This window comes from Staurois parvus, unplaced genomic scaffold (assembly GCF_062004578.1).
Source record: "Staurois parvus isolate SC_StPar_1 unplaced genomic scaffold, SC_StPar_1.0 ptg000734l, whole genome shotgun sequence".
NCBI lineage: Eukaryota > Metazoa > Chordata > Amphibia > Anura > Ranidae > Staurois > Staurois parvus.
Window position 1 is genome coordinate 415,047 of NW_028318530.1, and position 14,682 is coordinate 429,728.

General features: G+C 43.3%; 1 protein-coding gene across 2 annotated transcripts in view; it reads left to right on the plus strand.

Annotated features, from left to right (window-relative positions):
* The window catches only part of BEND4 (BEN domain containing 4), a 146,893-nt gene that overhangs the window by 57,197 nt on the left and 75,014 nt on the right, over positions 1-14,682 (plus strand). For both annotated transcript variants that reach the window (XM_089654000.1, XM_089653999.1), the window contains exon 2: positions 1,915-2,481. In XM_089654000.1, the coding sequence (XP_089510126.1) occupies positions 1,915-2,481 (567 nt within the window). The remainder of the gene's footprint in view (positions 1-1,914; positions 2,482-14,682) is intronic.

Consider the following 14,682-nt stretch of genomic DNA (forward strand, 5'->3'; position numbering starts at 1 on the left):
GTTCCTTGAGCAATGAGCACTTTCAGCCTCTCAGATACGTTCCCTCTGACACCATTGAACTTTTTAGCTATCTGTAATTGTATCTGTAAGGGGTAATTCTTCCCAATGACCACAAGTGTAAGGAGCATTCTTCCCACTAACCATCACACTAATGTATCATGAGTTGTGGATATAGTAATTTTTAGCAGGGGTTCCCTAAGGCTAGGTTCACACCTAAGCCTTGTGTGGTGCTTTTTGCATTATGCAGAAACACGTTACAGTTCCTTTAACATAAATTCCTATGGGTGAAGTTCACATCTCTGCATTTTCAACCAGTGCAATTTTTGGAAAGGGTCAGGGACTTTCTAAAATGCAAAATGATGTGTTTTGGTTCAATAGACTTCAATGGAGACACTGCAGAAACGCATGTATTGCGTTTTGATGCCTTGCTTGATGCATTTTGCGTTTGTAATCTGCCCACAAGTTGGCCATAACAACATAAAACAAATCAAACACATGCGCAAATACGCAAAATGCACAGGAAAAAAACACGCAGAAACAGATCTGCATAGGTGTGAACCTAGCCTTAGATCAGAAAGATAATTCAAGGGTTTTTCTGTGTTGAAAAGGTTGAGAAAGGCTGTTCTGTGCTAAATCCAACAATGCAGATAAGACAACTGCCTACTGTAGATCAGTTTATCAAAAGGAAAGGTGCACATGGATAGGGCAATCCGCATAACTATACAAAAAATTCCCAGCTCAAAAGATTATTTAAATGTTTAGGTCTTAGGTTAAAAACAAAACTTTTGTTTAATTTGGAAATGCGTGTCAGATCACATTGTCACTTCAAGGCTTCTCTGCTGGGTCAAGTCACGTCTACCAGGTACAGCACGGCAACCTATTGTGCATGGATGAGACCCCTCAGTATTCCTGACCTGAGCACTGCACAGATATGTAAGAGACCATGCTCCTGGACACCACAGAAACTGTCAAGAGGCTGGCTGGAGTCCAACCCTTGATCTCAAATGTATCACTATTAATGCTTAGTCTGATGCTATCGGTTCAGCATGTATGCAAAGCTTTATATTATTTTGTTTTATTCTTTTTCCTAAATTTGAATATGTGGAAAGGTCTGGATTTGTGTTGGTAGGACCAGAACTTGGTTATACAGTGCTTAGCCCCTCTTGTTCCAACACAATTCCAACCAGCCACCTAGTAAGTTGGATACGTTCACTGCATTTCCCATTCATCCAGTTGACCCTGAGAACCAAGCATAGCTTCTACTGACCATTCAACTTTCCAGAAGATCCAGTGGTGTGCCTTACCTATAAGAGAAACCTACAACACAATATGTTGTTATGTCCCTGTGTGTTAAGATTATAGTTCCTAGTTTGGAATTTCTAGTTAATAAAGAACATGCTTTGCACAATACACATCGTTTGAAGGCCTCTGGTGTATCCTTATAATCAAATTTAATGATGGCTCCTATATACCCCAATGCAGCACAGATTGCATCTTTTAATAAATTGTCTCCTTAGCCTCTGAATTATTTTCTTTTCAGCTTACTTCTCCATTCATTAATTATTCACATGCTTGTCTACAGTATTCAACTACTACTGCTAAAAGAATTTATTTTTATTTTTTGTAATAAATCCATTATTTAAACATGAAGGATCTGAAATAAGCTTTCTGACGGGAGCAGTAAATAGTGAGTACATTTACATTTTCTTGCTATTAATACTTGTCATTGTTAATTATGCAAATCAATAAGAACATAAGCAATTAACTTTACATTGCAGTGAAAGCATGTGTTTCTAATCAAACTGAATGACGGCTAATTCTGGCAGTTAATGAAGAAATGAACCTATTGCAGGAGCCTTTTTTTCCTGATGCCATGGTTGTCTTTTTGTTACTATTTTTATTTTCTCTTTCCAGAAAGCCGGATGATTCTCGATGCCTTTGCCCAGCAGTGTAGCCGAGTGTTAAACCTGTTGAACTGTGGGGGAAAGCTTTTGGACTCCAAGCATTCCCCAGCCCTGGTGTCTTGTGTGAAACAGGAAAATAACGGATACAATGAAAGGTCAGACCAGTGCCAGCTAAGTAAAGCCTTTCACAGTCAACCATCAGACAAACCAGACGTAGAAATGCAGTACATTCACAAAAAGCAACAAACCTCTGCATTCCTGAGGGTGTTCACTGATTCCCTTCAAAACTACCTTCTGGCCAGCAGTTTCCCAGTTCGGAATATCTCATCCTCCAGTGATTATGGTCATGTGACCGACATGGATGTTCTTTCATCGTCTCCAGTGCACACAATTGGTGGGTGGGCATCACCAGCGACCTCTGAATCACACGGCCACCCATCATCCTCCACTCTTCCCGAAGAAGATGAGGACGAGGATGAAGAAGGCTATTGTCCTAGGTGCCAGGAACTGGAACAAGAAGTCATCTGTCTACAGCAGGAGAATGAGGAACTAAGAAGGAAGCTAGAAAGTATACCAGGTAATCTCACCTGACATTCTTCATCTTTAATAAACCTCAAGTGAAATTAAAGTGCACCTTAGGTCTAAATGTAAACTGTGCACAGTCCGATGATTTACCCTACAGCATAGCCAAAATACCAGTCCAGGGATGGATAGATTGATAAATTTGAAGCCTAATGACATTCATTTTCCATGACCCCTACAACTTGTAACCAGAAAATGGTGGGGTTCCAATTCTTTGATAATCATTGTTTTTTGTCTAATTGATTGCGTTTTGACTATGGAGTGGGGCCAGCTATGAGACTGTGCATTGTTTCCTTTAGACTCTAAGTCCACTTTAAGTTATTCTATTTATATAGCATTTACATATTGCTCAAAGTTTTACAGATAATGTTGAACCATCCCTAGACTACTCCTGAGATGCCGTAAGTGTAATGTCTTTTTAGAGACCCTTGAATGTTTGAAGCTACTGTATGTCCTTCGTTTGGCCTCATGGAATGCAATCCCCTTGCAACACTTACACAGACGCACCCATTAGGCTAGTGCCTGTTGAAGTGATACTAAACACAAAATGTTTAATTTACATAATCCCTTCTCTTTCTTTATGTGAATGATGGCTCTGTAATTATTTCAATAAAAAAAAAAATCTAAGTACCTTTTTTCCTGATCAGTATACAATTGTCATATGACCCAGCTCTGCCCCAGCCTGTCTGCAGGGAAACATAAGCAGGAGGAGCTTCTAGTCCTCTGCTGCTGATCACATGTTCACAATGAAAAAAAACAGCCTTTGGGATACAGAGTAAAAATAATTAATATCAATAAACTGTTTTAAATTGTCATACAAATAAATATTTGAAATTCAATTTTTATTATTTTATGGCAATAACATGGTGTGGGTGGATTTCTGCTAGTCACAGGTTCTCCTCTCCAGCCTGTGCCTTAGAATAAAGGGAGGTGAAGACTCCATCACTAAAGACGTAATATCCCACCCCACCCCCATTATGTTTAGCTGTTTGGTGGGCATGGAGGAGGAGGGAAGGAGTGGGCTGCCATTTACCACTGTGTAAATGCCCACATGTGTGACTCTATAGTCACAAGGGCTGCTCAGATATCATAGGGAGGAAATGCTCTTAAAACTGAGCATGTGCACTAGCTGCCAACACTGCTCTGCAAAATCCCCTGTACTGGGGACATGGACAGAAGAGGGAGATAGAGAAGCAGCAGGATCAACCAGTTTTGTTGCAGCATATACAGTCAGGTCCATAAATATTGGGACATCGACACAATTCTAACATTTTTGGCTCTATACACCACCACAATGCATTTGAAATGAAACAAACAAGATATGCTTTAACTGCAGACTGTCAGCTTTAATTTGAGGGTATTTACATCCAAATCAGGTGAACGGTGTAGGAATTACAACAGTTTGCATATGTGCCTCCCACTTGTTTAGGGACCAAAAGTAATGGGACATAATAATAATCATAAATCAAACTTTCACTTTTTAATACTTGGTTGCAAATACTTTGCAGTCAATTACAGCCTGAAGTCTGGAACGCATAGACATCACCAGACGCTGGGTTTCATCCCTGGTGATGCTCTGCCAGGCCTTTACTGCAACTGTCTTCAGTTCCTGCTTGTTCTTGGGGCATTTTCCCTTCAGTTTTGTCTTCAGCAAGTGAAATGCATGCTCAATCGGATTCAGGTCAGGTGATTGACTTGGCCATTGCATAACATTCCACTTCTTTCCCTTAAAAAACTCTTTGGTTGCTTTTGCAGTATGCTTTGGGTCATTGTCCATCTGCACTGTGAAGCGGCGTCCAATGAGTTGTGAAGCATTTGGCTGAATATGAGCAGATAATATTGCCCGAAACACTTCAGAATTCATCCTGCTGCTTTTGTCAGCAGTCACATTATCAATAAATACAAGAGAAGCAGTTCCATTGGCAGCCATACATGCCCACGCCATGACACTACCACCACCATGCTTCACTGATGAGGTGGCATGCTTAGGATCATGAGCAGTTCCTTTCCTTCTCCATACTCTTCTCTTCCCATCACTCTGGTACAAGTTGATCTCGGTCTCATCTGTCCATAGGATGTTGTTCCAGAACCGTGAAGGCTTTTTTAGATGTCGTTTGGCAAACTCTAATCTGGCCTTCCTGTTTTTGAGGCTCACCAATGGTTTACATCTTGTGGTGAACCCTCTGTATTCACTCTAGTGAAGTCTTCTCTTGATTGTTGACTTTGACACACATACACCTACCTCCTGGAGAGTGTTCTTGATCTGGCCAACTGTTGTGAAGGGTGTTTTCTTCACCAGGGAAAGAATTCTTCGCTCATCCACCACAGTTGTTTTCCGTGGTCTTCCGGGTCTTTTGGTGTTGCTGAGCTCACCGGTGCGTTCCTTCTTTTTAAGAATGTTCCAAACAGTTGTTTTGGCCACGCCTAATATTTTTGCTATCTCTCTGATGGGTTTGTTTTGTTTTTTCAGCCTAATGATGGCTTGCTTCACTGATAGCGACAGCTCTTTGGATCTCAACTTGAGAATTGACAGCAACAGATTCCAAATACAAATAGCACACTTGAAATGAATTCTGGACCTTTTATCTGCTCATTGTAATTGGGATAATGAGGAAATAACACACACCTGGCCATGGAACAGCTGAGAAGCCAATTGTCCCATTACTTTTGGTCCCTTAACAAGTGGGAGGCACATATGCGAACTGTTGTAATTCCTACACCGTTCACCTGATTTGTATGTAAATACCCTCAAATTAAAGCTGACAGTCTGCAGTTAAAGCACACCTTGTTCCTTTCATTTCAAATCCATTGTGGTGGTGTATAGAGCCAAAAATGTTAGAATTGTGTTGATGTCCCAATATTTATGGACCTGACTGTAGAACATGAATGAGTGAGTACGTAGCAGTAATAGCATGTAGTACAGCACTTGCTGATCATTTTTAATGATGTGGGTTTAATTGCACTTTAAGGCTCCATGAACACTAGCGTTTCTTTTAACCACTTGCCCTCCAGAGGATTTACCCTCCTTCCTGACCAGGCCATTCTTCGTGTTATGGCACTGTGTTACTTTAACTGATAATTGCGTGGTCATGCAGTGCTGCACCCAAATTAAATTTACATCCTTTTTTTTCCATAAATAGAGCTTTCTTTATTGTGGTATTTGATCGCCTGTGCGGTTTTTATTTTTTGCGCTATAAACAAACAAAGACCTACAATTTTGAGGAAAAAACTGTATTTTTGACTTTTTGCTATTAAACATATCCAATGAAACAAAGTTTAAAAATCAAATTTCGTCATAAATTTAGGCCAAAATGTATTCTTCTCCGTCTTTGCTAAAAAGAATCCCAATAGTGTAAATTAATTGGTTTACGTGAAAGTTATAGCATTTACAAATGGCGGTACAGATACTGGAATTTTTTTGTTCTTACTAGTAATAGTGGAGATCAGCAACTTATAGTGGGACTGCGGCGGGAATTCTGACACTGGGGGGAACTGACTTGGTGTCACTGGCTAATGACTGTTGTTTTCCCCAGAGGTAAGCTGGGGACCAATCACAGCCCCTCACCTCCATAAGTCATACATGTCACAAATTTTCCTGAAGCCTGTATGCATGTTTATAGAACATTCTGTCACATGAAAGACTGTTTGTTTGCTGAGAGGTGGATTCACAACCAATTGCCATCTGTTTGTAGGCCGCTTTAGAAATTTGTGTTCATTTGTTTTATTTATAGTTGCTAATTGTTTACCCATTATATTTATATAGTGATTGTACTTTGCTGTTCATCTTATTGCAAGCCTGCTTGAAAACAATGCGCTGTTCACTTATATTGCAGTCTCATAGGTCATGCAGCAGAGACTATACTGTACTGTCTGGTTTAAAGATAGGCGACACTCTACAAATCTGTTTATAAAATATAAAAACATGAAGCATCAAGCAAGTGAAAATGTTAAAGTCACATAAAAAGTATGCTTTCAACAAAATATACAATAATAACTCAAAATATTGATTTCCAGAAGAATACCCCCCCCTCCCTTTAAGGAAGTAAAGGGAGCCATTAAAATGTTTTATGTATTGATCACATGATGTCATTCTAGAATGCTACAATCCATATTGCTTTATTTTGGCCCAGCATTTACATTTCTGAACTGCCCTGTTGAATAATTCCCTTGATCTGATGTCTGGTATCATTATTTTTCTGTTACCTATAGATTTTCATTTTTATTGCGCCTTGAGATGCAGATCAAAACCGTACGCTGAAAAAACAGATCAGCGGAATATTGCAGATTTTATATTGTCCTCTGATAACACTGCAATGCTCTATTGATCGTCACATGCATAAAGCAGCAGAAATTTATCATGTCACCAGGGAAAAGTAGGGCACATCAACCGAGGGCTGTAATTTCAGCAAATAACAATATACAGTTGCATTTTGATGATCTACAATGTCTGATCAAGGTTGTGCTCAAAAGAACGGGCTCATTTCAAATATCACACAGCTATTCTGGTATTGGTGCAACAAATCGGAATCTGTTTCATGAAAGGGAAAATCATATATTGCCTTGGTGTTATTTTGTGCTACATGATTAATACTGCATACAGATTCTTTAACTGTTTGACTGCCAAAAAGTCCATTTACAGTGCAGAAAGAAAACCTTAACTCCTCCATGCCCAGAGGTTATTAAAATGCCCAGACCAAATTTTGCCGCATGAATATCTTTGGTTGAAGCAGAACTAAATTCACTCAGTCAGCACTAATTGTTTTATAATCCATTTGCTACTAGCCTTAGTAAATAGATAGGAAAGCAGATTTTTTTTTACATGTCTTCAGTTGCTTCCTGGTTTCTGGCCAAAATGATGTCATACATCCATGGAGTCTTCATGAAATGTTTTTGGCTTTCATCTGAGAGGGGCTTTGTAAGCTTACAACATCCTTCTGCCTGCATGCCTGCACTAAGGGCAGATGGATTTCAGAAAATAAATGCTACATTAATCATCTGACCTTACTCAAGATGGCAGCAGCTAGGGGGTGTTTTCAAAATGTTTTCTTAACAAAATAAAGCATGGTGACATGGATGGATGGGTGAGTTTGTTCTGAACATTAAAGATATTATAAATTAATTGGCAGCATTTTCAGTTTATGTTCTGCTTTAACTAATTTGCCTGTTTTTTTTTTAAGAGACTCAGGTCTCAAATGGCCACTTTTCTGGTGGTATAGTCACTTCTATAGTGCCCCATAACTTCTTCCTTCCTTCATTTCTGCACTTTGGGCTTCTTTCAGGCTTTATGGCATTTGGCACTTTGGGTCCCCTGCCAAATACGACGGGTTCCTTTCCTGACCTCTAGGTCACCACTGAGAGCTGTAGAGACATAGGGGACAGAAAAATGAACCACAGTGTCCGATGGGGGATGGGCAGTAATTTCATATGATATGGACACTGATGTAGGGGTCACAGGTCACCAGAGAGGTGGGTATACCGCCTCTGCTCTTCCAGAGAACTAGCCCTTTGATTCGTTAACAGACCTGACCTTATTTGGTACACTGTTCTAATAAATTCCATGATCATATCTTTGTATTTTAAATTTTAAAGTTTTATTTTTATGAATTTTGTATTTATTTCACTATAACTGACACAGCCAGCCAGCTTCAGTGTAAGACAGAATGACAGCTGAGCCTATTTGTTTGTTTTGGAAAAAAAATCACGTGATCACCATGATTGGTTGATATGGTTGTGACGGAACACGGCGTCCGACCCCTACCCTTCTCACGAACTTGTGACCAAGGACCAGCCAGTCTTGCACCACGCTGCCACTTGCTTAACAATGCCACTCTCACCTGCAGCCTGCACAAAGATTTTCCAGCTTGCGGGACCACAATCTATGTGCCAGCAGCCTGAGAGCGATTGTTACTGGGTCAGGTTAATTACGCAATTAACCCTTCACGCTGCCACCACCACCTTTTTACAGAGAAGGAGGAAACTCACAAATCCTAGCAATAACACTATGATTTCAGCATAAGCGTCTGTAGCACACACTGTCACCACAGACAGGTATATTCAGAGGATTATTGTATACAGTAGCACTCTTCAAGAGACAGGGATTCCTTAGTTTGCATTAAAAGCTTTAGAGACTGTTTCAACACTTTCCAAAATAGGGTTTATTACTATAAAGGTCAAAACTGCAATTAAAATATTTACAGAAAAAGATGTTACAAAGATATAAAGAGAAAAAGATATAAAGAGAACAATAATGCGACAGAAAAATAAAAGAAAGGAGTTAAGAAGACAGAATACTTGCAAAGTTCTGGTTTAGCTGAGTCCAATTGTCCGAGCAAAAATGTTTCCTTGGCTCTCAAGTCCGTTAATATTTTTCTGATTGATGTTAAACGAGAGCTCCCCTTCACCAGGCCTGTCACAGTCCTTTTCTATAATATTAAAGGGGTGTCACCTGAGAACAACTGACCAATCATCCGGTTTAGGGGATGGGTGCTAGGAGGTCACCAAGTTTATGACGAAGTCTCAACTACAATTGCATACTAATATCAATAACTTCCAGTATGTGCAGGTGGTATTCTAGCAACTGGCAGATTAATAGTCAGAATTATATTTCACACCCAGGGATACCAAACACAGTGTACCTTTGTCACCCAGGAGGGAAGAGACTGCTTTCTCCCCTTCCTATGTGCTAACATAGTCATGTTGGACCTGGATTTGTTCGGGATAAAATGCTCTATTCAAATATATACCTAATATTAATGGGCCCAGTTCCTGTTGAATTCTATGAATTGTATGGGGAACTGTTACATGTGGAATAGACGTTTTTATGGCATGCTCTGCGTTCCTAGAGCTCTAATGGCCTAACAGGTCATGTATGACTACTGGACTGAGTTATTGTTTTACGATAGGGCAGAGGAAAGTGTCTTTGCAAAATAGACATCCTGCCAAGACTAATTAGCGGTTTACAGCTCTGGAGCTGGCCTCTATTTGTGCTTTATTTAAGATAAGAGGCTCTTTTGAAGTTCATTACAACTTACAGCCACAAACTCCATTTTCAAATGGAGGGAGGAGAGGAGAAAAATGATCGTTCATGAAAAACAAAATGTCTGAGACCTTAACAAGATGGCTGTCACGTACAGCTTCCATGTCTCTATTGCGCATAATCGTTACACCTCCCCCCTCAGGTGGTTGCATGGGAGGGAACTGCAAATTTCCTCTTGAAGCAGCCGATGCCTGCTCCCGGTTTGGCAGATCAGGACGCAGGTCCATTTTGCCCAGACGTTCACCTTGGTGTGATCTGGCACAACTGCACTGCTGGAGAACCATGTTCCTTCTGAGAAGGGTGCTGTTCTCCCTAGCAACACTGTTGTGCCGACAGAGTGAGTTGTAAGGGGTGAGTACCAGTCTGCTGTGACTACCCGGATATACCTGATCATAAGACACTTCTGTTCAGGGGTGTCATATGCTAACATACTGAGATGTAGCTTCCTGTCTAGGTAGAGAATGAGCTGTCCCTCTACAGTCTCATTCCTCAGGCCCAGGACCACATAAGACCCAAAGGTAGTGGGGCCTGTGTGCACCGGAACCAGACAGGTAAATTCCAGAGCTCGCCTCACAGGTGCGCCTACGGGTACCTTCATCCAGGTTGAACAGTCCTCTTTACATGCTGGCATTAAGACGCCATTTTCATCAGTTTTCTGTCTGTTAGGTCAGTCACAGGTTCAGCTGAGCCATGATAGTTGCACCCAGGTGTCCTACTATAGCCAGTTGTACCCAACATTGATGTAACCTGCTTTTTGGCCTGGGGAGTAGGCCAGGCTATAATTGCCTCAACTTCCAGACCCCTGGGGGTCTCTTCCTACCTGTGGTTCCCAGTGCTGAACCGCTGGCATGCCCCTCTGACAGTTACCATGTTTGAATGTCAGACTAGGCACTGGCAGTTTGTTCATGACTGGTGACAGGAGTTCAAGTTGCTTTTCCCAGACAGGGCCAAACACTGTAAGGCCCCTAAGGTAGGAAACTGCGTACAGTTCCACTCCATACTGTAGGTCATTCCTGACCCACGAAGAGCTGGCTGGTGCGTTCTCAACACCAAATAGCTTTTCCATAAATTCAGGCAAGCCCCATGGAGTGGTGAAGGCTGACTTGTCCTGAGCCTCCCGTGTTAGAGGACCCTTTGCTCAGGTTCATGACTGTTAGGCAGCGGGTACCTGCCAGCTACTCCATTAGCTCATGGTTCCTGGGCATGGGATAGGCCACACCCACAGGGCTGGCGTTCAGTTTTCCAAGGTCCTCACAAAGCCTGGTCATCTGATCCCTTTTTGGGGACTGGGACTACTGGTGACGCCCAGACCCTGTGGGACCTCTGGACCCCTGACTGCGATATTCCCTCTGTCTCTTTGGCCCATTCTATCTGCATCTCCTGTGAGACGAGGTGGGCCGAAGGCATGAGAGAAGGATACACCCTGCCGTCCTACTCATGAACAGCATGGTGGGCCCTCCCAGGGTTTTCCTGAGCCCAGACACCATTTACTATAAGCACTGCCAGCAGCTGCGGTACCTGGATGGAAAGGAAGGGTGATTGGAGCTAAGCTCCCTCCTTGAGGGCTGGCTATCAACTCCAATAGGGCCCCTCGCACTTCCAATCCAGGTGTACTGCCACTGACCATTACATGCGTTGTTCTAGTTCAGGGGTGGGCAAACTTTTTGACTTGAGGGCCGCAATGGGTTCATATATTGGACCCGGGGGCCGGACCAAGAGTAGATGAATGATGTGTATGTGTCATCCATAGTAAGTATAGTAATATTCCCCCATAGTAAGCATAGTAATTAATCCCCCATATAGTAATTCATCCCCCATAGTAATTCATCCCCCATAGTAATTCATCCCCCATATAGTAATTCATCCCCCATATAGTAATTCATCCCCCATAGTAATTCATCCCCCATAGTAATTCATCCCCCATATAGTAATTCATCCCCCATAGTAATTCATTCCCCATATAGTAATTCATCCCCCCTATAGTAATTCATCCCCCATAGTAATTCATCCCCCATATAGTAATTCATCCCCCATATAGTAATTCATCCCCCATAGTAATTCATCCCCCATATAGTAATTCATCCCCCATATAGTAAGTCATCCCCCATATAGTAATTCATCCCCCATATAGTAATTCATCCCCCATAGTAATTCATCCCCCATAGTAATTCATCCCCCATATAGTAATTCATCCCACATAGTAATTCATCCCCCATAGTAATTCATCCTCCATATAGTAATTCATCCCCCATAGTAATTAATCCCCCATATAGTAATTCATCCCCCATAGTAATTCATCCCCCATATAGTAATTCATCCCCCATAGTAATTCATCCCTCATAATAATTCATCCCCCCTATAGTAATTCATTCCCCATATTAATTCATCCCCCATATTAAGTCCCCAAGTCCCCCCTGTGTCAATTCACTTACCTTTGCTCAGCGCGTTCCTCTCGCCGTGTTCCCGCGCCGTTCCGGTGTAGCATGAAAATCTGTCTCCTATGAGGATCTGTCCCCCTCGACGTATCTGCGCATGTGCTAGTTTCAGGCATTAGCAGCCGATCGGCGATCTCCGGCACATGCGCAGATACGTCGAGGGGGACAGATCCTCATAGGAGACAGATTTTCATGCTACACCGGTCTTCAGGGCGGACTGTGAGAGGAGCCTAGCGGGAGCCTAGCTCCGCGGGCCGGATTAAAAGGTCCGCCGGGCCGTATACGGCCCGCGGGCCGTAGTTTGCCCATTGCTGTTCTAGTTGGTTTGGGGGGGGGGGGGGTGAATCTAAGCCAGAAATAATTATGTGTGACTTCCTCCCTGGCTTTAGGTTTTCCCCATAGACATTGACAGGCCATATCAGATGACACTCTCAATACATGTCTCCTAGGCTGACTGGACACAATGAGCAGCTGGTTAACTCTTTCAGTCCCAAAGCCCCCTGTTGGTAGACTGTTCATTCCTAGCTTCTCACTGTCCCAATCAAGCTGTTGTTTATCTTTCACAGCAGGGAAGCTGACAGCTAGCCTGCTGATGGCTTCAACATTTTGGACACTCCCCGGTGCTGTCTGGGTTGTAGGACTACAAGTACAACCCAGCTGTCCAGTACCATACAAAGACAACTGCTGGGGGGTTATCAAGGCAGAATCCTCTGGGCTGGAGCAAGGAAAGGGCCTATCCAGACCATCCCTTTGCTCAGCACCCAGAGCCTATACCTCTGCCCACTTCACAGCACTGTGGGTGACCCCCAACAATGAAAAAACATCATCATTACATCCAGTAATTACATTGTTAACATCAACTACACATGCGTTTGATACCTGCACATGCAAAGGGGTCTCTGCTTCTTTAGGAGATGGAGAACTCTGTACCCCCACTCTATTCCCCCCCTTCCCTCTGTCCATCCACAGGTTGCCCAGATAGTAACCCAACATCTGCACACAGTACCTTGGTATGTCCAGAGAGTTCCATGGGGGCCTTCAGGGTGTTCTTAGCAGGGGCATAATAGGAAACGAGTACCTAAATCGGCACCCAACAGAACGGGTGGGGGAATTTTATCCGAGACTCCCACCTCTCTCATCCCACTTTCTGCACCCTAATCGATGAACACGTTAGCATGGGGTATGCGTGAACAGGCCCCCCCAACTCCAGTGAGGGTAAAGAACTTTCTTGGGATGTTGTTCTTTCTTTCAATCAGCTGTGGTCTGATCAAGGTGACTTCCGCCCCTATGTCAAGGAAACCAATTACGGTCCGGTTGCCCACGGTGACTGGCTGCAAGATTGCGGTGGTTACCCAAGTTTTTCTGTGGACAAACAGCACGGAAGAAGAGTTGCTGGTCAGCTGGCTAGGTGATGCCATCTTCTTCTGCTCAGGGCACTGCGTCCTGAGATGTCCAGGTTTCCCTCAGATAACATCTTCGGTTGTCAGTCAGGAATGGCTTGGCCCCAAGTACTGCAGGTGCCGGGTGATGGAAAACTTGACTCACCGGCGTACGAGGGGTTGCTATGGATGATTTCCCTCCTTTCCAGCCATTTAGAGGAGCCTTGCGGTGGTCAGATACCCGATTGTGGACATAGGTATCTGCCAGTTCTGCTGCAGCTTTGACAGATGCTGGTCCTCTCTCCAAAAAAAACTGTCTGACGTCTGCAGAGCAGAGGTGCAGCAGCTGATCTTGGATCATGAGATCCTCCAGAGACTCGAAGGAGTCGGCTTTTAGGCCTCTGGTCCACTGCTGGAATGGGGTACGTAAGCGACTTACCACATCTGTATAAGAGTCCCCAGGTCCCTTTTGCAAGGACCTAAATGACTTCCGATACACTTCCGGGGTTAGCTGATGCTTCCGGGCAATTGCATCCTTTAGAGCTTCTTAAGCTCCGTTGGTAATTCGAAATATGCATCCAGGGTCTTGCCTCATAGCCCTGGTGTCAGGTACCGAGCCCATTCTGCTTGAGGCAGATGGTACTGACTGCAAGTTTTTTCAAACAACAGTAAATACATGTCACTGTCTTTTTCCATTACCGGAAATTTGGCTTCTGTGCCCACGGGCAAAGAGGCGTCCCTGTGCTCTAGGGACCTGAGGTTCTGAGCCTGTCGCTGCTGCTGGAGCCTCACCATCTCCAGTTGGTGCCGGCGATCAGCCTCCCTCTGCGCAGCCTCTCTGTCAGCCGCTGCCTGGTGTTCCTCACTCTTCTTGGCGTTCAAGGAACTGCAGGTATACCAGAGGATCTGTCTCCATAATGCGTTTCAGGGCTTCCTGCCTTTGAGGAGAGTCTATGCCGGTTACAGGCACTGTGGTGCTGGTCTGCTCATGCTGTGGCGTGGAGGTGACATTCTGTGGTACTCCAGTGTCAGTCTCTGCCCATCCTGCGAGGCCGTATCTGAACCACTGTGCTCGAAGATAGCGTGAACCCCTTCAGTTTCAGGTTCCCCGGGTTCTGGTCTGCCCGGATATCATACTCATGTAGGGCATGAATCAAACTTTCACAATTCTTGCCACTGATGTCAAGTCCTCTTGCTTCACACTCAGCACATAAATCATTTTTGCTCATCCTCTTGTATTCAGCTAAACCAGACATTATTGCAAGAAGAAAAGATAGAACAGAAAGCAGAAATAGGAAGGAGCTATTGCTGTATGTTTCTTTTCTAAAAAAAAAAATATGCATTGC